The sequence below is a fragment of the Chaetura pelagica genome, unplaced genomic scaffold, assembly GCF_000747805.2.
Source record: "Chaetura pelagica isolate M959 unplaced genomic scaffold, ChaPel_1.0 scaffold11, whole genome shotgun sequence".
Lineage (NCBI taxonomy): Eukaryota > Metazoa > Chordata > Aves > Apodiformes > Apodidae > Chaetura > Chaetura pelagica.
This window is the reverse complement of record NW_009952694.1, coordinates 5,150,778-5,176,114: the sequence shown is the minus strand read 5'-3', so window position 1 is coordinate 5,176,114 and position 25,337 is coordinate 5,150,778. Positions and strand designations below refer to the sequence as shown.

The following is a 25,337-nucleotide window of genomic DNA, read 5'->3' as shown; positions in this document are numbered from 1 at the left end:
AATTTAAAGCCTATTACTTTCCATAGTTAAAATCATTGCTTGTCATGTAACCAATTATTTGTAAAAACTTAACTTAATCTTCTATGGTCTTGCTTGGTTAACGCAGTTGTTAAAGTTCTCTTAGTTTTATTATAATAACCAATAAAAGAATACAGATGTACAGATAAACATTACCAGGAGGTAGGCTCAAGTTTCAGTTTACAGCACACCCATAAATTCACAGTAACTGAACATCTGGACACTTGTAGCTCACATTATACTGAAGGTAACAAGAAGTTACCTCACATAGTAAACATGAGCTCTGTAAGCATGTGTTCACACAGATGAATATTACTTATTAGTTAATTTACTATAAATTGACACCCCATGCTACCCTGCAATAATTTGCTTTTATATTAATTCTTTAGGTAATAGTATGCCTGTCACTATGAACCTCCTCCTTTCAAATATTTAATTTTACACATCATCATTTGCATTATGTGTTCTGTGTCTTCAGTTATGTGCTTGCTGTATAGCAAACTAGCCAGTTATTCTTTTGTTTGCCTTTGTCTGGTTTTGATCTGTAACAAAACCTTACCCCTCACCTCACAGATACCTGGCATGCTCAACAGTCCTTGTAAAAAGCTTGCAGAAAAACTTTTTGGAAATTTGAATAAGAACCAGTTCCACTAGATGCTATTTTTCTCAGTTCAAAGAATTCTAATAAATAAAGATGTGTGTTGGGTGTTTTGGTCTGTTTTTATGGGGTTTTTTGGTCTGAATTATGTTCATCTGGGTGAATTAAAATACCACTTTAATTTCAAATTAATATATATCTGCTAGTGGAGCAAGACTCTGCTTTAATTTACAGGAAACTTCAGGGTTCTTATTACAGATAAGCACATCTGCTGCCTTTCTGTCCTCTATACCAGCTTTAGCACTGATCACACCTTTCAGTAAAAACTCTGTCACCTCACTGTTGGCATTTAACTCCTAAAACGTATACCATACAGCCACAGAAGTCTCTCACAAAATGTTTTTTGCCTATGTCTATTCTCCTATGATCTTAACTTCACTACCTGGAAAGAAAATGTTATCTCCTGTTATCTGCTATAGTGAAAAATAATGCAAAATTATTTAATATCTCTAATGCCCATATCCTCCAAAACTCGTTTCCACAGACTAGATTTCCCACTGAATTAATAAATTATTCTACCAATAGCATATTTAAGGAAATATGATTTCCTGTGGCATTCCCACATGTCTCCCTGGCCAATAACCACATCCTTCACAAGTCTGCTGCCTATGATATCTTCAAGGTCTTTCCTCCCTATCTCCCTCTAACTTAGAAGCAAGAAGCAGCACATGTTGCAGCTAGTTCCAAAGCAGAAGCGTGTTCATTGCATTTTAGTACCTGCATTCTGACTGGCTAGGCAGCAGCCCAAACAGACCAGTTATGTTGAACTCCACTTGATTTTAGCCCTTGACTGGAATCCTCTCACGGGTCTTCCATTTCTATGCACTTGACATTTTTCATGAAACAGGTTAAGAATGTACTATCTTCAAGACTAATTTATTCTGAACTTAGGGAATTTAGACAGGGGCTTTCTCTTTCTTGTCTTCTCACGATCTTTTGAGCTCAGATACCTCCTTAATTATACTACTCAGCCATTAACTTATCAGGCCAATACTGGCTCCTCAAAGGCACACATTTTCCATAGAGACCTCTGTGTTGCCTGCTCCCAAATGTATTAGGTAGTTATCTAAAGGAACACCTTGTTGTTTTTGGATATTGTGGAGTACTATAGTTAGATGGTGGGTACTGCAAAAGATCTGGTAGTGTTTGAAAGATCTCTTATAGATACTGGTACAAACAGTAAATCTGTTTTTAAGTAAACAAAATGGTAACAAAATAAATAAAATGGTAACAAAATCCTCAGAAATAAAAACTAACATTCATTGTTAACAGCTATAATTAACAATGTTCTCCGTAGCAGCTCCACTGTATTTATTAGTTTGTAACACTGAATATTCATCTTTTGTAATCTAACTTGAGATTGTCTTACTCCAGAATGTCCTTAAGGCAACATTTTCCCTGCACATACCATTAAAGTCAGTTACAGAAGTTACCCATAGGAAAGAAGTTACCCAGCTGTTCCTCTAAGACAGTCTAACATTGCTCTTATTTCTCTCTATTCATCTCTCTCTCAACCCTGCAAATGGGCAGTAAGTCAGCATACAGTGATGCACAGGATTAAGTAATTATTCTTATGGGTTCTAGATCAGTATTTCTATTGTATACCACTGTAAAGGCACTCTTGCTTTCTCCACATTGCCAGCATGAAGATGCACTGATAAAATTTGACATGATATAATGAAAAACATTTTTCAAAAACACAAATTAATGAAAGAGAGAATGTTCTCACATACTTTGTGAGAGAGTCTGTGATGGCTGAAAACTGTGTACAAAAGGGAATGAAACCGCACATCGCTAGAGCTTTACCTTCCTATCATCTCCACCTCCCATTTAATAAGAACTGTTCACTTAATGAGTATCTCTCTGAAGTTTCCATCTGGTGTTTCAGAAGTGAATGGAGAGGACTGACAAGACAGAAAGCTGATGTAATCACAAATTTTTTTTTATCTTAAGATGACAGAAACACTTAACATTTTCCCTTTGAACACTGTCACTTCAGCAGCCCATTGGCTTAATAAATTGAACTGATTTAATACAGAGGAGAGAATACAAGAGTAAGAGAGAAAACGTAAAACGGGTTCTTTGGACATGGGTAGGAAACAGTGAAGAACAGTAAAGATTGGAGAGGAACAGAGGTAGACTCCCAACCAAGAATGGCAACATCATTCCAAGCACAGCTGTTGAGGCTACATTCCTGGGAACCCCGGAGACTCACGCTAGTACACAGATACCAGAAGCAATTCTCACAAGAATGGGAGTGAAAAACAAGCTTCCCAGCTGCTCTTGGAAGGAGGTAATGTATTCAGATCACACCCCCTCCCCTCCAAGACACAGCTGGGCATAACCCAGGGAACCAAGGCACAAAGGCATTCAACTCTCACATAGAAGTTCTTGCCCTTGGAAAAGAAACAGTCCACAGCAATAGCAGCATTTTCAAAAGTCTCTCTTTCACACACTCCCTCCAAATCAATAGTCCTAATCTTGTCATTAAACTTAATTAAATCCAAACATCAAGCACCTTTCATACCAGCCAGATACTTTCCAACAATGAAGACTAAGTTTCTGGAGTAGCTTTAAAAAAATTGTGTCTTTATTATTTAGGTAAGCAATATTCTCTTCCAGAGCCATCTTCATGCCAATTAATTTTAGAATGTGTTTACTTTAAAAAGACTAGTATATATCCAGTGGCTTATACAGAGGCCCAAAAAGGGGGGGAGGGGGGGGGAAATAAATCACAATTCAGAATCTCCTGTCTAGAAATGCATAGGAAAGTAGTGTCTTGTTTAACTAAATCACTGACATACTAGCCCTATCTCTAACCTTCTCTGAGTTTTCAATCCCTTACTTCTCCTGCCCCAAAGCCACCAGGGTTTCATAACTCAGTTTGCAAACACACCCATCCCAAGTCTTTCCCCCTTTCAACCCATAACAGTGGTCTTTGACTTTTCTCTCCCACCTGCCTATTGATTCAAACTCCTTGCTTCAAATTCACATCTGTACCTAGTGGCTCAGCACTAGGTGTCCTGGTTCCAGGTCACTCAACAACGAGCCATGAGCCAAACCCTCACTTGGCTCATGCAGTTTTGCTTGTACAAGCACTCACTGCCATACTATCACGCTTTGTTGCATGCTGGTACCTCTTGTCAGCCTTCATTGTCATGGCAGCCTTGTCTTCCCACAGAACTAAACCCCTTTGTCCTTGTTGCAGGACAGGCTTTAAAAGCCAGACTGGATAAAAAATAAAATGAGAATGACTCTTAGATGACAGAAGAGTAGAATATGTCCATGAAAAAAAACCATCAAGAAGCACAAGTAGTAGCCATACACTTTAGCTGTGTTCCTTTGGGACTTGCAGTTGCATCTGAACCTTCCAAAATATCATTGCTTCAGGTACAATTAAAATAATAATCTTGGCTTAGAAATTAGAATGTGCCAAAACTTCAATACTAAAAAAAATAATCAGATTGCCTTAGAAGAAAAACTGTCCTCAACTAAACCATCTAAATTATCATACTAAGCAAGCTTCAGATTTCATCTCTCCAAAGGGATTATTGCAGAAACATAGCCTGGAGAATCACAGTAAAAAGCAGATGTCTAGAACTTAATGGAAACAGGCCCAGGAAGGAAATTAATTGTCAGATAGAGCTCCAGCTCTCAACTTTTCTTTGACTTCTGAATCCTTTTCTACATGGATCTTTTTCATGATCACAGAAGACCACTAATATATAATCTAACCCATGTTTCTCTATTTCATAGAATCATAGAATGGTTTGGGCTGGACAGGACTTCAAGGATCATCTAGTTCCCAGCCCCCCTGCATGGGCAGGGACACCTCATACTAGACCAAGTTGCTCAGAGACCCATTCAACCTGGCCTTGAACACTTCCAGGAATGGGGCCTCCACTACCTCTCTGGGCAACCTGTTCCAGTGTCTCACCACTCTCACAGGGAAGAATTTCTTCTTATGTCTAGCCTAAATCTCCCTTCTTCCAGTTTTGATCCATTACCTCTTGTCCTTTCACTACAAGCCCTTGAAAAAAGTCCCACCCCAGCTTTCCTGTAGGGTCCCATTCAGTTACTGGAAGGTTGCTGTGAGGACTGAAGAAGGCCGGAGCCTTTTCTTCTCCAAGCTGAACAATCCCAACTCTCTCAGCCTGTCTTTGTAGGAAAGGTGCTCCAGTCCTCAGACCATTGGATCATTTCACTAAAGAAGCAAAGCCAGTACAAACATTGTGTGGCCAAATACAAAATATACCAAGGTGACTCAGAAAATCTACATTGTCTGATAGGAGCCAAGGTATTTATTGTTTGCTTGTCACAAAAAAAACGAATTGGCATCTTCATTCTCCTTCTATACATTTCCCACCTCTTCTGTAGGAAAATATATTGGGAGAACCTAGAAATAAAAAAGCAATGCAGATACACTTACCATGACCAACACATTTCCAGAGCTACCACGGCACTTCACAGCCACTTTTAGACCTGAGTAAACCTACATTGATTGACTGGTGACTAAAGAGGTTTCATCTTCCATCATGTACAATTACCAGAGTACACACTTTTGTTACCCAACACAGCTGAGCTCAGGAAGTTACACAGCCCTTCCCATGCAGATCTTAGTAAATTCCTCTTTGGATTCCCCCTTCTACACTTCCTAACTTAACTAACAGTAACTAGCTAGAGGGAAAAAATTAATCTCCAATTCAAGGTGCCTATGCTGGAGAACCTCCAGTAGGCAACTTAATTAACTGAAAAGTGTCCAACTTGAACACCTTTGATGAATGCTACTATAGCATATTATAAAGAAAAAGAAGGACTATGTGTGTAGCCATTTAGGCACAAAAACTCAAAAAGAAATATGAAGCTAAGTGGAAGTCTACCAGAAGCCATCACGTTTAACAAAAGGATTATCACATCCCATGCTAGCAAATACTCGATTATGTATCGTGGAATATAGAATTCAGATCAGAACTCATTCTGCAGACTTCCATTCCCAGCATTGGGGTGACACACTGGAGGAATGAGGAAGCAAATTACATGAAAGTATGAATCTGAGAAGATTTGGTTTTATTATTTAATAAAACCAAGCATGGATTTATTTTTTATAACATTTTCTAATCTTCTGCCCAGTCTCCCTTCTATAAAAGGATTTCAGCAATGTTCTTATCATCTCACAGAAAATTAAAATACCAGTCGTTGTAAACACTTCAAAACAACAGTATGACAGAAATTCATTTTCATGAAATCTACTCCTTCAAGCATGTCTCGGCCCATCCCAGTGCTGACACAGAAGCCTGTGACAGACTCTTCTGTTGCCACAAGGACTCAAGCTTTACTGCTTACATACCTGTTGTGTAAAGAGACTGATGTTGCTTGGTGGGGAATACTGACAGGCTGCCTGCTTTTCTGCCAGCTGCTCCAGTTCTGATGCTACCGTACCAGGGCTATAATGTTTGCCCTGGGAAGAAGTATCTTCTACATCTTTGTGCATCCGGGCTGATCCCATATGCTGCCCACTTGGACTGCGATGGCACAAACCTACCAAACGAGCATTTGGGTATGTTTAGTAAGTAGCATATCAGACTCTCTCAGCTGGCTGATCACAGAGATAAAAAAGAAGGTATGATGCTTCTGCAGATTCTGGGGAGAATACAGCCTTCTATGCTATATGGGTATTATCTCTATGAGCTGTTATCAATTCCAAACCTGCAATCTTTGTATTTATCATAATGTATCTAATGGCACCCAACTGCAGAGAATATTGGCTGGTGTTACTTAAGTTAATTCTATAATGTTTTTCATTAAAGACATATTGATCCCTTTAAATAAACTACCCAGTTGGGAAGTCTGATTTATTTTAATGCTAGAAATGTTGCCAATATATATACAGAAACCCTTGTGAAAATGTGCTGACCCTGACATACAACCTAAAGCAAATCACAGAATCATCATGGTTGGAAAGAACCTCTGTGATGACCACGTCCAACCATCCACATACACACAAAAAAACCCAAACCCTAACAAACATAACCACACAGACTCCACCAGGAAACACCCACAAAAAAACCCTAACAAAAAAAAAATCTAAACAGTGGCAAAATAGTCACTGGAGCATGCCCTGAAGTGCCACATCTACATGTTTCTTGAATGCATCCAAGGGTGGTGACTCAATCACCTCCCTGGGCAGGCTGTTCAAATGTCTGACCACTCTTTCGGTATAGAAATTCTTCCTTATACCCAGTCTGAACCTCCAGGGATGTCATTATTCATTTGGCAGAAGAGACCAACCCCCACCTCCCTACAACCTCCTTTCAGGTAGTTGTAGAAGGCAATGAGGTTGCCCCTCAGCCTTCTCTTCTCCAGACTAAACATCCCCAGTTGCCTCAGCCGCTTTTCATGTGACTTGTTTTCTAGACCCTTCACCAGCTTGCAGCTCTCCTCTGGACACACTCCAGCACCTCAATGTCCTTCTTATAGTGAGGGGCCTAGAACTGAACACAGCACTCAAACTGTGGCCTCATCAGGGCTAGTACTGAGTAGATGAAGACAGTCACTTCCACTGGTCCTGCTGGCCACACTGTTTCTGATATAAGCCAGGATGCCATTGGCCTTCCTGGCCACCTGGACACACTGCTGGCTCACATTAAGCCATCTGTAAACCAGCACCCCCAGGTCTTTTTCTGTTGGGCAGCTTTCCAGCCACTCTTCCTCAACCCTGTAACATTTCCTGGGGTTGTTGCGAACGAAATGCAGGACCTGTCACTTGGCCTCATTGAACCTCATACACTTGGCCTCAGCCCATCAATTCAGCCTGTCCAGGTCCCTCTGTAGAACCTTCCTACCCTCAAGCAGATAAACACTCCCACCCAGTTTGGTGTCATCTGCAAACTTATGGAGGGTGCACTCAAGCCCCTCATCCAGATCATTGATGAAGATATTGAACAAAACTGACCTGAACACTGAGCCCTGAGGGACACCATTGGTGACTGGCCACCAACTAGTTTTGACCCCATTTACCACAACTCCCTGGGCCTGGCCATCCAGCCAGTTTTTTACCCAGTGAAGAATTCACTTGTCTATGCCATGATTTGCCAGCTTCTCCAGGAGAATGCTGTGGGAGATGGTATCAAAGGCCTTACCAACATCCAGGTAGACAATGTCCATAGCCTTCCCCTTATTCAAAAGGTGGGTCACGTGGTCATAGAAAGAGATCAGGTTGGTCAAGCAAGACCTTCCTTTCACTAACCCATGCTGGCTGGCCCTGATCCCCTGGCTACCCTGCACTTGCCATGTGAGCTCACTCAAGATGAGCCTCTCCGTGATCTTTCCAGGTACCAAGATCAGGCTGACAGGCCTGTTCCCCAGATTCTCCTTCCAGCCCTTCTTATAGATGGGCATCACATTAGCCAGCCTCTAGTCACCTGGGACCTCCCCTGTTGCCAATGGTTGTTGATAAATAACGGACAGGCTTAGTGAGCTCTCCTGCCAGCTCCCTCAGCACTCTAGGGTGGATCCCATCAGGCCTCATAGGCTTGTGGGTGCCAAGGTGCAGAAGCAGATAATTAACTACTTCCTCCTGGGTTACGGGGTGGCTGTTCTGCTCTCCATAAATAGATAAATACTTATATTATCAGGACTATAGCTGTGAGCCTGTGTGTGGCTCCGAAAACTTTCCTAACACATTACAGTCTGCATCCATAAATGCCTACAGTTTCTTCTATTCTTCACACTGAGTTTCTTCAGTCCTTATACTAAGGGTGAATTGCTCAACTATGTTCTACCCCAGACTGTCAAAAGAAAAGTCTCTAGATCTTGTTTTTAAGATATTCTTTACTATTGTAATGCTGAAAAGTACTAGACAATGTGATACAGTAATGATGCATTCAGATCTTTCTTCTTTGGAGGTCTTGACAAACCTTTAAGTGTTCAACAATTATGAGGGTTTCATTAACAGATTTCTGTGTCTTATAGAGAAACACAGAACTAAGGAGAGCACATAGCCTGAGAAAGGACTTCTGCTAACCAAAACTACATTAAAATCACAAGATAAAAAAGATATCAGTAATACAATCAAGCAAAAAAAATACAATGTTTCATTTCCCAGCTCTTCTCAAAGAAGTTCAAAGGCTAAGTTAAAAGTTCAAGGTTGTGGGAAGACCTTTTTGCTCTCTACAATTACCTGAGAGGAGGTTGCAGTGTTAATATCCCAAGTAACAAGCGACAGGACAAGATGAAAGAGCATCAAGTTGCACCCAGGGAGGTTCAGACTGGATATTAGGAACAATTTTCTTTCCAAAAGGGTTGTCAAGCATTGGAACAGGCTGCACAGGGAAGCAGTTGAATCATCATCCCTGGAGGTAGTTAAAAATTGTATAGATGTGGTGCTTATGGACATCACTTAGTGATGGGTTTGTTGGACTCTATAATCAAGGGGGTTTTTTTCAACCTAAACAGTTTTAAGATTCATTCTTCATCTGCTCAATAAAAGGGCATCTTTGGCAAACAAGGCCTGCTTCCTGCACACTTCCTTTCCAGGAGATACTTAGCAAGATTCAGCAAGATTCTTAATTTTGGAATGCAAAACTTCTACCTACTCCAGAACAGAGATTACACAATCTCTATACTAACTGCTCTATGCAGCCCAGAACACTCACCTACTTTTGCAGACGGTGATCGGGACAATCTTTGGCTGTAGATCTGAGCAGCTCTCTGAAGAGATGAGAATGGGCCAATCGGGCAGCTACCAGAATGACAACGATGTGACACTGCAAGGCTAGATGCCTCACTGGATTCTGAGTTTGTAAAGGCAGAAAAGCTGTCAGGAGCTGTGCTCTGTGAGGAGGTTACTGGGGATGGGGACTGAATCAGCCTGGGACCAGCTAGAGGAGTCGGCAATGAATGGTGACCAGGGACCGATGAATTTTCAGAGGCTGCAGGCTGAGATGGTAGCCAGGAACTGGTACTTGTCTGGGATGTGGCACCAGAAACACAGGAAGCAGCACTAGGAGGGTGACACCGAGGTAATTTCACTTCAGTATTTAAGGAGGCAGGTTCTTCTGGAACTAAACAAAGATAATGAGCACACTACATGAGAAAAGCTGCTTTTCAGGTCCTTTGGATAATATCAAAACAACAAAGATGTCTCTGCTCAGACACACTGAAGCCAAAACTACTCCTTCTACCAGCAAAGGCAAGAAGAGACTCTACATGATGAACACTCCCTTTCAAAGCCTGCCTTACCTAGATCTTCTCTCACAGAAAGGTAGCTACCTCTTTCATACTTCTCACTGTACAGTATCTTCTCTTGGATTTAAAAGAAAAACCCGCAGCATCTTCCCCAAAATTGGGTATTTGAATCCCTCAGTTTGAACCCAAAGGTTCCAAACTTTGTTTAAAACAATATTAAAAATAGTATATGTATTCATTATTTTTCCATTATGATGATTTAAACCAGTTCACTTACAAGTTGATTTAACTTCTTTGGATTTATAGCCTTTCAATTCTCCTTCTGCAAGCAGATCTGCAGCTGAACTTTTGGGCTGACCACCTTTTGTTTTTTTCACCACCTCAGGATGCTCTATAACAAAAATGAAGGAGTCAAGAAGTAGAACTATGCAAACTGTTGTATCATTAGAACAGGACTTCAGAATTTAAACCTTGTTACAAGTGACTTTCTTTGCTAATATTTACTGTAGACCATGCACCTGTATTGATCTCAGATGTGGTGTCATGTACAGTACCATGGACTACTGGATATATATGGCTGGCACTGCACTTCCTTCCACTGGAGGCCTAATTAGGTTCAAATATACAGACTATGCCCTCCAATGGGTATGCTCTCTGTAGGCAGCACAGTTTAACAGGTCCTGATTTCGCTCATCCCTTACTTTGATTTTGGCATTCTCTGCTCATTTCAAATCACAGTGCCTCCAGTTCGCAAATTCTCCTTTCAGTCATGAGCCACCATATCTAGTTCTTATAAATGCTAGTCCAGGTTCATCCCATTTCACTTCAGACAAAGAAGGCAGGAGTGCAGTTACATATAGAGTCAGGTTTGGTTTTTTTAAAATATATATATGCAACTTCAAGAAACCTGAATAACATTCTCGAGGGGTTGTTCTCTTTCCATAGACTTAAACTCTATTTGTCTCAGCAACATCATCTCAGAACTGCCTGCAACACTTACCCCCTTGAGGCTGTTTCTCTGACTGGTTACTGATGTTGCTGGATTTTGTGCCTGTGGAGTTTGTTCCTAGGAAGACACTTGCCGACTTGTTTTTGTGCGTGTAAAATGTCAGCACTTCCTCCAGGTCACTTTCACTAAAATAAGGAGAGAAAAATGGATGTAAGTGAGGATTCTAAGCTTTTCTGCATTCAGGTAACAAAAAGAAGAAGTGATATGAAGACTGAAGAGCGGAATGGGAAAAAAAAGTAAGGCCAGACAAGCTAATGATTTGCTCAGTTCTGCAGGGCAAGAGCAGAAAGAAAGGAACATGCCTTGGTTAAACCTAAGATTTCCATGGAAATGCCTTTTTATTTCACAGTAGAAAATTCAAGGCATTTAGGAGTCTTCCCAGGATAAACAAAGAGCAAATGAAAACTCCAAACACATTTCTGGGGAGATCATCTCAACAGGAGAGACTCAGTTCACAGCTAAATTTGTGAATCTTCCCCAGGTCCTCTCTAGAATAAGCAGCTATTTTGTTCATGAGAGAACTCAGCTCAGCCTCTATTTTATAGTCATTAGTTTCAATTCAGCAGTTGCAGGAGAAGATGAAAGAGAAGGGAAGAGCTTGTTAATTAGCCAAAACTGCACAACAAACAAACAGAACAGTCAATATTTTTGTGAATCTCTCAAAACTTACATATGTTTCTCATTTTCTTTACAAGAAGAGAGTTTAACTCCCCCACTGTCCTAAAGGTCTATTGGTCCCAAACCAAAATCAGTTACTTGGCTGTTCATATTAGAACTTGTGCAAGCTGTAATTATCATTGTTTTGGTATCTAACATGCTTTTCTTTTGCTTTAATAGTGTTTCCATCAGCATGAGTGAGCAGGTATATGGCAGAGCAAACACCAAAAGCAAGAAGTATAGTGCCAGTAACACTACAAGAAAACATAACACAGGAATATAAATTTGTATAGCACTAGTTATAATCCTTTGAAATGTCCTCTGCATATCCCCCTTGTACTAGTCTTAGCCAGCCTAAGCTTTGGTAAAAGCAACGTCTAAAGCTGATCCCACTTGAGTTTGGATCTTTAGGGCTTGCTGCAAAGTTCACCTTTTATCAATGTGATATCAAAATTAGAGAGTAAATGAGACACCACCAATTATTAAGTGACATTCATTACCGACCTTCTCCTGTGTTGCATTCACTGTACTGCAGAACAAACACCCAAAGCAGCAATCTATCCTCTTTTGCTTAGCTCCAAATGACTGGCACACTGAGTTAAGATTCAAGCACAGCACAAAGTAGTGTCAGAAGCTTGAGTTTTCAAATATGCCTGATACTGCATAAGGAGCAGAAAGAGCACCACTAGAAAATGTCTGATTGTTGGCAAACTGGCTTTTTCTGTTCTTTATCACTCAGGCAGATGATTCAGCAAAAATCTCCAGTCCCAGCCTAGATTGAGTATCAGGCCATGATGGCATGGTAGCAAGTACCATGGAAAACAAGAGTATGCAGCTCTGCCCCAAACAGCCATCTCTTGGCATTCCTAGCAAAAATCCAAATGACGTGCCGTAGGAGGCTGAAGCCATTTTAGTGGCCAGATGTGTCAGAGAATGAAGAGCATGCCAGGGGCTCATGTAACCTGCATGTCTAGTGTCAGCAGTAGATGATAAGAAATAGCATAGTCAGGTCTGTTACCATCTTTTATAGAACCCTGTCTGAAAAGCAGCATTTTTCTTGGAGCCTGTAAATGTGTACCACTAATGACTCCATCAATTATATTAACAAAATGTAAAATAGTTTGTTTTCAAAAGAATGTAGCACAAAAAGAGATTTTAAAGGCTCCTGAACTTCATTAAGAAGCCTCAGCTATCACCCATTTCTAATCAGTCACTAAAAATGCTATCCAAACAGAGGAAAAAAGACAGTTTTGTAACTGATAATGAAAAAGAAGCAGTGACTGTCAGCCTTCCCAGAGAAGACAGAAGGGCACTAAAAAGGCAGGTGAATCTTACGTGTCCAGGTACTGACAGCAGTCCTTGCCCATAGAGGCATGTCATGTATGGGTCAAATAAAGAACTCAAAATAAATCTGGTTTTGTGCTCAGGAATCAGAGACTCTAAGGATATAATTCCAGTTCACTGAATAATTTTAGATCCCTCCATAGTCAGATAGCAATAATACCATTGTTTTTAGTATCATGCCACAGGCCATAAGGACTATTTACCTATTTTCAAAATGTATTTCCTACCAGACTCTTCTAAGTTGAAGGCAGATAAAGTTCAGAGCATGCAGTTAGAAAATTCTGCTTTTTCATTGTGCAAATAACTATTTGCACTGAACTGCCTTAGCAAGCCAAGTAAGAGGCTGGGATGAAGAGTCTAATTCCTTCCTTCCTCACCTCAGAAAGTCCATGGCTAGGGAGTTCCTGAAGAGAGGCAGGAACCATGAGATTTGTTTCTGAGAGCAGAAACTTTACAGCCAAAGTCACAACAGCTGTTCAACCACAACAGTTCAAGGCCATCTGAGGAGCAGCTCTAGTTTAATTCTGCTTCCAAAGTACTGTCACAATTGCTCCAGCATTACAGGAAAGGAGACCATCAGCTCACCAGCATCAATTTGAGATTTATACAGATCAAGGCAAACCACAGCTGTCCTTTGGGAATCTACTTAATGGTCAAAACATCTATCATACATCCTTCCCTGCACCAGATGCTGAAGCTACAAGTGTTTGGTTGCTGGAGGGGAAAAAAGAAAAAAGGTAATTTTCTGTCCCCCAACAAGAGCAGGACCAGGTGCTATAGGTATCACTAAAGGTATCTAGAGGCCTTTAGACCAATCAGATCTTCTTTAGTACAACCCCTTCACCTCCAGGGCCAGGAGATCCTTTATCGAAGTGAATAAAATCTGCTCCTACCTTGCTCTGGTAATAAAGTTCTGAAAACCTTCAGGATTCACTCCCTTCTCCTCCTCTTCCTGTTTGTTTTGTGATTGCTTCTGAACCATCTGCTCTGTTTCCTGTCAATAAGCAGTACCAGTAAGTGTTTCTATATAGTTACTTTATGATCCATGGCATAGCTACAGCACAGTGGAGACAAAAAACAATTCAGTGGGATCTAGGAAAAAAGAACATCAACTCCAAAGAGCTGAATTCTAAGTATTTCACTGTGTGCAATAGAATGGATAAATATAGAGTCTGAAAGACAGTATGCTAAGCATACCCTAAACTCCTCATTCCTCTGCCTGACATAACTTACTAGAATTGATTTGTTGAGAAGAGGTCAAGTCTTCACAAATACATGCTTCAAATACACTCTTTGCTGGGACAAAGAAGTATGGAAGGAAAAATAAATAAATAATTATGTACAGATATTATATCCCCTTCCTACTTTTGCTGTTTCTGTCACAAATACATAGTTCCTCAAAACAGTGTTTATTTGAGCATCTGTCCCAAAAAAAAAAGAGATATTTAGGAAGAAAAAGAGGACAAAAATACAAAATTATATTAAAGAAACTCAGTCAAGGAGCTCTGCTGAGACCATCCACATTTCCTACTGTAAACGAGGAGTTCTCTTAACTTAATTTCTCTTGGCATGCAGTAAATTGCCAAGGGCTTATCTACATACCAAAACCACACTACTTTAGCAAAAGCAAAGAAAGTACAACAGTACAGCCTGTGGCAAATATGCATTTATACACTAAAATATATTGAAATAAAAAATAGTTAGCCTTTATATATGAGAATGAGAGGAAGCTCTCAGATACAAATGATCTTTCTGTTTTACACTAGTAGAACTCATTGACACCAGAGCTTGTATTGACAAAACATTTTTGTTAACTAAAAAAAACCAAACCTACAGGCCTGTCTGAAACACCAATACCAGTCTACAAGCTTTATCTGACCGGACTTGACCTTCACTTCTTTGTGTTCTACCAGTACTCTAAACATTCACAGGATGAGTAGGTTAGATAGATCTTTTGAAAGATAATTCACAAGCAGGAAGAAAATGCCATCCTGGGACATGTCTCTACCCTTCACTACTTAAGTGAAAATCTGGACAATATGAGATCTGTTTTACTTTGTCTGCTGGAGGTAGTGTTTTTTTCTTCTGTGTCATTACAGAAAATACATAATGGCTAGTAGGAGTCCCCTACTAAATCTGAAGTTACAAGTCAGTGAAAGAAGTCTATATGCTGGAATCAGGCATCAAAAAAACCTCACAGCCTAAGAGTCTCTCAAGGGCTTAAACATGTACATCCTAAAACCTCAAGTGATCTGTTCTCACTTGTTTTAACTGAGAAAATATGTTTATGCACTGATTTATTACCAGTTACACAGCCTTACTTTGTGTATTTACTCAAGAGTTAGCAGAAAATCCTAATGTTTTAATACAATTTGAGTGGAAATTATATCCAAAGCAGCTGCGTTCTTCACTCACCACAGAGCCACTTGAGTGTTTTGTGGTTATTCCTAACACAGTAATTCAGCGAGCACTGGGCATAAAAGGCGCTCTCTGGATCAGACTGGTTTCAATACCAACCTTGCTTTGACAGATCAAGTTACCAGATGTCAGCTCTGAGAAGGTAATGTAAGTGAACATCCTCTTCTAACAAGTAAGAGCTTGGAGGCCAGTGTGCACAGCAGCCTCTGAAAGCAAAATTTAAACTACCCTTGTTCTAACATTAAAGAAATGCTGGGAGACAAAGAAAAGGGGAAGCTGTTCTTGCAATGCAAGGATTAGCATGAAACAACTATGCTAAGTACAGCATCTTCGACATCTAAGGAGGTTAAAATTATTTAAACTAGGACCTATTTTATCACTGAGCATGCAGACTCCCATACTACAGATAGGTAGCAGTCCCTCAGTATACCAAACAAATAGTAAAATTTTGTACTCTTCAGTATAAAAAAAAATATCTCTAAAGAAGCATTATAAAAGCAGAGAGAAATGGGAAGAGGCCTTACAAAGCACAAAAATCAAAGACAAGCCAAAGTAAAAGCAAACGGGCAGTTAAATTCCACTTCATTTCAACATTTCTTTTAACTTTTATGCACATGATTACCAGACTTATTTTATAATGTAGTAATAGTGTTGCCTATCTGACAATTCGAACAGGCAAACTACCCATACTCGATGTGTAGCTACAAACAGACCATGTAAATTACAGAACAGAGACTCTAAAACAGCCTGCTGTCTTGACTATGATACCTCAGAAAATACCAGAAACCAAAAGAGCTACCAAAAGAAGAACGAAGAAAGAATTAATCACCTTGTTATAACAGATTATGAACTCGCCCAACTGCTGAGCTAGGATACGACGACGGTCTTTCAGTCCTAAGTGACGTCTGGGGAGTAGCATCCTCAAGGACTGCTGCAGATTGCTGGCAGCTCGCCTCAGGAAGCGTACAACAAGCTCCTGCAAACAAGAGAGATAGAGTTAACAATGGACCAGCTGCAAGATGTGGGGAGAAGAGAACAGAGGTACTACAGCAGCTAGTGGCCGGTGAGAACTAAACACACTGTCCAGAGGAAATGAGCTGACAACTGGCAGGCAAAAGCATTCTGCAATCTGGATTTTTCATATAATCCTACAAGCCGAAAGTGGGGGTGTGCCTTGCCTAAGGTATGTCAGTATTGGGAACACTTGAGGAGCATTTTTCTGAAAAGTATGGCAGATGAAGAAGAAAAAAAAAAGCAGCAACAATGCAGAATAACCTGTAATGTCCAATATCTTAGGAGAACACTTCCAAATAACAATCTGTAATGTTTTTTAAAAAGCCTGAAGCATACTGACATAACATCCTCTCAGGACTATGACAGGGAAGGGGACTTTGGTCAGGTATCTCCACCACAGTGATACAGCCCCACTTCATCACTTTTCATTTATATATTCTATTGCCACAGCCTCTCTACAGCAACAGATCACTACATATACAGCCATGTAATTCCATTCCTGTCTGCTTGACCTCTGGTTGGGGAAACATACAGCAAAGCAGATCCTAAGGCGAGATGCATCCTTCTGAACCCTTCCTGTCTCCCCTCTGGATTTGCTTTTGGTTATGAGCGCGTTTAATGCATAAATGAGCAGCCTCACAGCCAAACGATTGGATTTTGCAGCTCGCCTCTCACTGCCATTACTCCAGGCTGGTTTGAGCTGTTATTTTAAACATTATTTTTCACAGTAGAGCAGACGAAGTGACTCTCAAAAAGCCAGTTTTAATTTCCACTTGGAAAGAGCAGGGGTAACATTTTCCACTGAGTCGGCTGATTATTCTTGACATAGAATTTTATCTCTGAACTGCACTGGCTGTTTCCCTGCAGTATGCATTCTGGAAGAATACATCTGGATTCGCAGAAAACTCAAGAGCCTACTGAACAAAGATCTTTTAGGAAGGTTTATGAGGCTATCTGGGGTTGCTGCACTCTTCAAAATGTATACACATGAAATATAGGACCTTAAAATACTGCCTAGAAAAAGTAATCATATTGTTAAAAAAAAAGCAAACAGCAATAACTGTGCTAGAAAGTAACTTTTTTCTCCTCAGTGGACTTTTTTTTTTTAACTCTATCTAGAATGCAAGCAAGATTTCTAAGGGCAGATGCTTGCAAAAATTAAAACAGTACATAGGAGAGAATGCTTATCTGGGTACTTGTAGTATTTGAGTAGATGTCTACTCAAAACTCTTGATGCAAATTTCAGCTCAGCTTCTGGATCTGGCCAACACAAAGCTTCTTACCATTTGCTCATCCTCTTTGGCAGCCCAGGCAGGATTCTGGATCTGGTCACCAGCCTCCTTTGACAGTCTCAACTGAACGTGCTGTAGATAGGCAGCAAAAGCCCTGCGAGCTTGCACTTTGCTGTGGACCAGGAGAATCAGTCAGCTATCTTCAGAGTAGTAAAGGGAAGAGTTACAGCAGTGAGGTGCAGCTTATGGACCAAAGTACGGTCAACAAGGACCTCCTAGGTGCACAAATGTTGAAGATTAAAGGAAGGACACCTTCACCCCAACAGTATTTTCAAGAATGCTTTCACTTGACCAATACGGGGTATATATTACCGGAGATACAAAAGACAGCAGGCACTAAGATTGTCTCTAAAATTGGAATGCTCTCCTTGCCTTTTCACAGCCTTAGTTATTCCAAAAGACAACAACATGAACCTCAGCAAAACTGTGTATTTTTAAACCAAATTCAAGGCTCTCTTGGGCCTCTCTTTTCACAAGCATTTTGAACACCACAACAACAGACCATAAAATAAATAAAAGGGCTTGATATTGGTGCCAGAGATGTAACAAAGGCCCTGCAATCCCCATTGGAAATGAAAGAATTAAATCTGTGAAAGTGAGCTCTTTCCCTGCTGGCCCAAGGATGCAAGCCAAGTTTCATTGAGCAAGGCACCAGTGAAGAATGAAAGAACATCAGCAAAATCTGCTGTGCAGCTGGCTGAACACATTGAGTAGCTGCAAGCATGAACTGAGGACTAGGGTAGGACTGGGAGGGACACATTGCTTCTCATCCCCTCACAATGGTAGTCACTTTAGCATATGCATCTGTTGTGAGAGAAATTACTGAAAGCTTTGCCTAATTCTGTCCATCGTCATCTTGGCCTAAACCTTCTTCTCCCAAATTCTGCTCTCGCAGTCTCCGTTCTTCCTCATAGTTTTCCCTATAGTCATTACAAGCTGTCCCTTGAATTGCCAAGCATGATGTCTCCTTCTCATAAGGATGCAGAAGCAGATGGGCTTTAGTGTCAGCAACAGATTCCCACTCTATCACAAACAATGTCCTAACCTTTAAAATTGTCATGTTTAATCTTAAAACAAACTAGAGTTTTCAACCCATCACTTTCTTGGAATATTCCAGAACTTACTGTACTGATAACTAGGAATCTTCTTTTACTAGCCAGTCTAGCTTCATATACGAACAGTTTATATTTGCTTTTTTCTTTCTCCAACATTGTCCTATATCTTAAATAATTTCATTTCCTGATGGGTCTCCTACCTTAAATGCATTTATTAACAGCAATTACATCCTTTCATAGTTTTAATTTTATTAGTGTGAACTAATAAAATATGACATCTTTCAGTGTCATCTAACAAAGTACCCACCCTGGTGACATGATGAAAACTAGCAGCTCATCTCTACCTGCTCCAGTCACAATTTACCTATCGTGAACATGGGTGATAGCAACCAAATACAATATTTCACATCAAGTCTTAGAAGTATCTGAAGTGGTAAAACCTAGACCACATTTGGTATTTTTATACATGCATGAGCTAGAATTTTGCAAACCTCCTGTAATCAACAAGCATGAAAGATAATCTTCCCTATAATTAATTCCCAGTTGATGAACACCCAGCTGATAGAATTTCTGCTGCAAATTATTAGCTCTTAGAAGCATACCCTTGCACTTTGCACTGTTGAATTTCATCTTACTTATATTATTGCCATCTTCAAGGTCATCCAGTTATTCCCATATTATTCTACCACTCTTCTCTCATGGTATTAACTTCCAAATACTTTCCATCAGCAAATTTCATTAGCACATTTCTACATTTTGTGTCATTCTTGAATTGACTATTAAAACCAATCTCAGACTCATTCATAAGGAACCTCACCATTTTTCTCTACTTGTTCACTGCTTCTTAAGAATATTCATTTACTTTTATGGTAACTTATGACTCTATGTACATAGAGTCCCTGAAATACCATTAAAAACTCAGTCCAGAAAGTAAGTCTTCCTGGTTTTTATGTCTGTACATTTCATGAACATTTAGTGTTACATATAAATCATACATCATAGTAGCACTTAGAGCTCAATGCATCAATTTAGATAAGAAGTTTAAATAAAATACATTAAAAGTATCCGTGTATCTGCTTAATCATTAGCTTTTGATGCTTCTGTAAGCCCATGCTGGACCCAAAGAGGGCCTAAGCAAATGATGAGTCCCAAACTAACATCCTCTGTGGATAGCTCTACCAGTACTGCAGTAACGAAAACACAATAAAAATACCTGGTTACAAGTCCTGTCTTTCAGTGAACTCCAGAATGCACAGCAGGCCTTCTAACACCTCCAAGCTTTGTATGCTGCTAAGAATTAGTACATCAGGCCACCATACAAAAGAAGAGGCTCTCCCCTGAGGGGTCTCTAGGGCTGCCAGACTTGTGCCAGTAGGAATTAAGGATCCCCACCTTTAGCAATACCAGCACATTCATACAATGCTTTCACTGCACCCAATACTTCTGTGATTACAAAAATCAGAAACTGAAGAAGGTTCTTGTATAACACTGCCTCTCCTTGGGTGTGTAGAATATGCATCCAATACTTCTGTGATTACAAAATGGGAAACTGAAGAAGGTTCTTGTATAACACTGCCTCTCCTTGGGTGTGTAGAATATTGAAACCTGAGGCCTTAAATGCAGGAGCAAGTAACTCCCTTTTCTTTTTACTTCCCTGGGAATGGCACAGTTTGGGGGAACATATTTCATTTGACTGTCACGTCTCCAGAAGTTAACACTCAATGTGTGGACAGCAGAGAAATTGCCTCATCAGGCCAACTACAGGAGAGAGAGAAGTCCTACCACTTACATAAACCAACTGGAATAGGTCTGGTTTCTTTTGGATGAACATGCCATTACTTCAGCTCTTCTGCCTGTTCATCCCACAAGCAAAGCGTTCATCAGTGATAGCTCAGATGGGTCCAAACCCAGCACAATCCTGGAACATGATGTCATCACAGGCCTTACACACTTCTGTGGGGAATCCCAACAGTATTGGGTGCTGAGCAAGACTCTGTCAGGAACCCCAGACAGAGCTTACATTCCTGGCAGGAGTCAGTTCTATAAATAGGTAGATTACAACATTGCTCTGTTCATCCTCAGAACAGGTTTCAGAATCTTCTGTTGTGACAGCGAATGTCCTTGCCACAAGAAGACATCACAACAATCCCCAAATGTATTTGATGTTTCATAAATCTTCTCAGAAACTAAACTAAGAACACAACAAGCAACAATACTTTCCTCTACCTCTGGACATTCTTCACCAAAAACATAATGCTCTTTCTCATCTAGAAGTTGTAAAATCCTACTACACTGACATATATGATCATACTTTCTTTCTGCCTTTCCTGTTCATCTGCAAACAGACAATTTAAGAGAAGGATCATGCTTCTAAATGTCTAGCAGGACCATGGTTTATGTTATACTATACAATCTCCTCTACTTCCTCTCTTTTTTTAAAGCAGCAGAGCTATGCATCAGAACATACTCTGTTCCACGCTGTCCTACTCAAAAACAGGCAATGAAATGTGTCAGTAACTCATCACTCTCAAATGACCTCATATCTTGCTTTCAGGAGGTGATGACCTTGAGCAGAGATTATTATTAGAGGTAAAAATTCTATCACTGAAAATAAGCACAGAAAAATAAGAAAACTAATTTTATGAAGAGGCAGCACTGAGGTATTCCTACCCAATCTTTCTTAGATAGTTTAAGATAAGTTTATACTCACTTCTTTGGAAAAGTAAAGAATGAAAAGACAAATTTTAGAACACAATAGCATAATCAGATTGAAGAACAGCAATGGAAACTATGTCTTACGCTTTTTATTGATCCAACAGGTCAGGCATTTAGGTAAACTCTCAGTCCTTGCACCTATCTCCCTTTTGTGCCATCTAGTTATTAATGGAGTCTATAGTTAGACAGAAATACAGGCACCTTTTTCTAGGATCCCCTCTTCACATTTATTCATAATGTGACACTAAGTGTACATCCTCTATACTTTAGCCAATATTAGCAATTAGTCAAAACTCAAGGTAATATGCAAAAATCTCACCTTAGGTTTCCATTCTTTTGAAGAATCTGCAGCAAGTTAAACTGAGGTTCTGAGTCTGTTTTTTTAAGAATTGGTTCTCCTCCGTCTCCAGTTTCCTTGTCAAGTTCTTTTAGCAACTTGTCCTTACTAGTAGATTTCACCAAGGTAGAGCCCTTTGGCTTGCTTTTCTCCTGGGTATCCAAAAGAGAGCCAATGGTTCTATCAAGCTCTTCATCTTCATCAGCATCCACCTCTTCTTCCTCCTCACCTTCTGTGTCTGACTTGAGGGACAGCTTTGTTGGTTCTGATGTCCCTGTAGTAGAGGAAAAATAACCTATGCTGGTCAAGAAAAAAAGAAGTGGGGAAGACTGCCTTGCTGTTTATACCCTTTGGTTTACTTTTCCTTTCTAGAAGGACAGAACACCACTGTTTCAGAATAGTACCTCAAGTATCACTGCCCTTCATTATTCTTCCTATCTTTCTAGTTGTGTATCAACCAGTTGAGAAGGCCTTTTTTCCAAAATCAGAGAAAAAGGACCAAGATTCTTGTCTTAATATAAGGGAAAAAAATATAATCAAAGAAGCAAAGGCATTTTCCTATTTTTTATCTTGATTCTTACATAAATGCTGACATATATACTTGATATATATACACTATTTTTTGTGGGTTTGTGTCAGAAAAAAACAAAATTACAAAATATAAACTTCCACAAGTTCACATACCTTAATACTGCACCAAAAATAATTTTGTAACATACTAAGTCTCCCATTGCAGTGAGTATCACATAGCTACTAGAAAGAGTTCAGATAATGGCTTCAGGAACTGCCACTTGAGAGGATCATTCACCTCTGCATCCTTTTAAAAGTTTCCCGAATCAGCCTACTTAAAAAGGATGTATCTCTTTCCAAAAGCTTAGAGTGACTACTGGGTATGAGAACCAGCATGGAAGGAACTATAGAGGTGCACATACTGCTGAATTCTTGTACCCAAAATGCAACTACAAGCTCATCTTCAAGAAAATACTGATTACCTTCAGTAGCATACCTGGGGATGGAATGGTGGGAATTAAATTCTAGGCACTTAAGGAGGAAGGAAACTCAGAAGAGGAATAAGAACTATAGAGGTGCACATACTGCTGAATTCTTGTACCCAAAATGCAACTACAAGCTCATCTTCAAGAAAATACTGATTACCTTCAGTAGCATACCTGGGGATGGAATGGTGGGAATTAAATTCTAGGCACTTAAGGAGGAAGGAAACTCAGAAGAGGAATGAAGAGAAACTATTAACACTTGAAATCAAAGCTATTAACTTCATTCTGTGAGTCTTTTTAGGGACTACAAAGGCCAGAACAACCCCATTCCCACACATTTCAAATTTAAAAGTGCTTGCTAGCTTAGTTTGACTAGCTGCTCATTTAAAGATTCTAGCTGTACATACCTGATGATCTTGTTCGTGTTGCTCTAGCCTTGCCATGACATCGCCGGCGCTTCCGCAGCTCCAGTGAAAGAAGCTTTCTCTCATAAAAGACAGCGTGAGAGCCTATACTTTCCAGCCTCATATCCAGCCTTTCTTTAAGACCTGCTCTGGGAAGCAAAATACAGAGACATCCTCAATCTCCCTTTATACTTCTTTCCCTGGTGAGACAAGAGACTTAGTAGATTTAGTAAGTTTATTCAAGAAACAGTTTTCCTGATGCAGGCAATATTTAAGTTCACTCTAACTTTGCTCTGTTGAAAGCCTGAAAACATTTGAAGGCAGTCTTGCAAGTACGTTATAGAACATCACATCTCAGAGCCCCAAAACACACTCATCTACTGTCAAGCTTTCATGACCGAGCAGCATCTGTCCAGCACGCAACAGCTCAAGGCACAACAGGGCAAACTGAATTGCAAGAGAACAAAACAATGGAGGGGAGTAGGAAGAGAACACATGAACCTGAACTCTGTCTTTTGAACTTTTTATGTAGACAGCTTGTTCTTCACCGTTTGGTCAGAGATAAGAATTTTAAACTAAGTGAAAATTACAACCTTTCTACAAGTTCTGCCTAAATCAAGGGAGGAGCCCTGCCAGATTCCTTAAGGGAGACAAACATTACAGCTTTCTACCAGTGCACAAAGATCATAGAATCATAGAATCTTAGGGGTTGGAAGGGACCTCGAAAGATCATCTAGTCCAACCCCCCCTGCCAGAGCAGGGTCACCTAGACACCATCACATAGGAACACATCCAGGTGGGTTTTGAATGTCTCCAGTGAAGGAGACTCCACAACCTCCCTGGGCAGCCTGTTCCAGGGCTCTGTCACTCTCATAGTAAAAAATTTTTTTCGGATATTCACCTTGAACTCCTATGCTCCAATTTGCATCCATTGCCCTTTGTCCTATCACTGGTCATCACTGAGAAAAGCCTAACTCCAGCTCCCTGACACTCACCCCTTACATATTTGTGAACATTGATGAGGTCACCCCTCAGTCTCCTTTTCTCCAAGCTAAAGAGACCCAGCTCCCTCAGCCTTTCCTCATAAGGGAGATGTTCCACTCCCTTCATCATCTTTGTAGCTCTGCGCTGGACTCTCTCAAGCAGTTCCCTGTCCTTCTTGAACTGAGGGGCCCAGAACTGGACACAATACTCCAGATGTGGCCTCACCAATGCAGAATAGAGGGGGAGGAGAACCTCTCTTGACCGACGAACCACACCCTTTCTAATGCACCCCAGGATGCCATTGGCCTTCTTGGCCACAAGGGCACATTGCTGGCTCATGGTCATCCTCCTGTCTACCAGGACCCCCAGGTCACTTTCACCTACACTGCTCTCCAGCAGTTCAGCCCCCAACCTGTACTGGGACATGGTGTTGTTCTTCCCCAAATGTAAAACTCTGCACTTCCCCTTGTTGAATTTCATCATGTTTCTCCCCGCCCAACTCTCCAACCTATCTAAGTCTCTCTGAATGGCAGCACAGCCTTCTGGTGTGTCAGCCACTCCTCCCAGCTTAGTGTCATCAGCAAACTTGCTGAGGGTACATTCTATACCCTCATCCAGGTCGTTGATGAAGATGTTGAACAACACCGGTCCCAGCACCGACCCTTGTGGGACTCCACTAGTAACACACCTCCAACCAGATTCTACCCCATTGACTACAACTCTCTGACTCCTTCCTTTCAACCAGTTCCTAATCCACCTCACTTCCTGGTCACCAAACCCATACCTGATCAACTTATCTACAAGGATGCTGTGGGAGACGGTGTCAAATGCTTTACTGAAATCAAGATAAACCACATCTACCGCTCTACCATCATCTATCCACCTAGTAATTTCCTCATAGAAGGCTATGAGGTTAGTTAAACATGATTTACCCTTGATAAAACCATGCTGACTGCTCTTGATGACCCCCATGTCCTTGATGTACCTAGAGGTAGTGACAAGAACAAGTTGTTCCATCACCTTTCCAGGGATGGAGGTAAGGCTGACCGGTCTATACTTACCCGGGTCCTCCTTCTTGCCCTTCTTGTAGATCTAGCAAAGTGCACTTTATGAGATAAACAGGAATATCCAGAGAAAAGTCCTGTAGCTCCATTTATCTTTTTGATCTAGCAAAGTGAATATATGGGTATATGAAGTCCAAACCCCTTATGCATTATGGGATCTTTTTTAAGAGCTCAGTGATGAGGCTTA

General features: G+C 40.5%; 1 protein-coding gene across 1 annotated transcript in view; it reads right to left on the bottom strand.

The window, feature by feature from the left end:
• TTLL5 (tubulin tyrosine ligase-like family, member 5) overlaps nucleotides 1-25,337 on the bottom strand; it is a 134,102-nt gene that overhangs the window by 56,730 nt on the left and 52,035 nt on the right. Inside the window, exons 20-28 of the mRNA XM_009993967.1 lie at nucleotides 23,106-23,251; nucleotides 21,686-21,977; nucleotides 17,588-17,708; nucleotides 16,120-16,266; nucleotides 13,766-13,866; nucleotides 10,863-10,996; nucleotides 10,140-10,253; nucleotides 9,331-9,738; nucleotides 6,024-6,214 (exon numbers count right to left, since the gene is read on the bottom strand). Coding sequence (XP_009992269.1) covers nucleotides 6,024-6,214; nucleotides 9,331-9,738; nucleotides 10,140-10,253; nucleotides 10,863-10,996; nucleotides 13,766-13,866; nucleotides 16,120-16,266; nucleotides 17,588-17,708; nucleotides 21,686-21,977; nucleotides 23,106-23,251 — 1,654 coding nt within the window. The remainder of the gene's footprint in view (nucleotides 1-6,023; nucleotides 6,215-9,330; nucleotides 9,739-10,139; nucleotides 10,254-10,862; nucleotides 10,997-13,765; nucleotides 13,867-16,119; nucleotides 16,267-17,587; nucleotides 17,709-21,685; nucleotides 21,978-23,105; nucleotides 23,252-25,337) is intronic.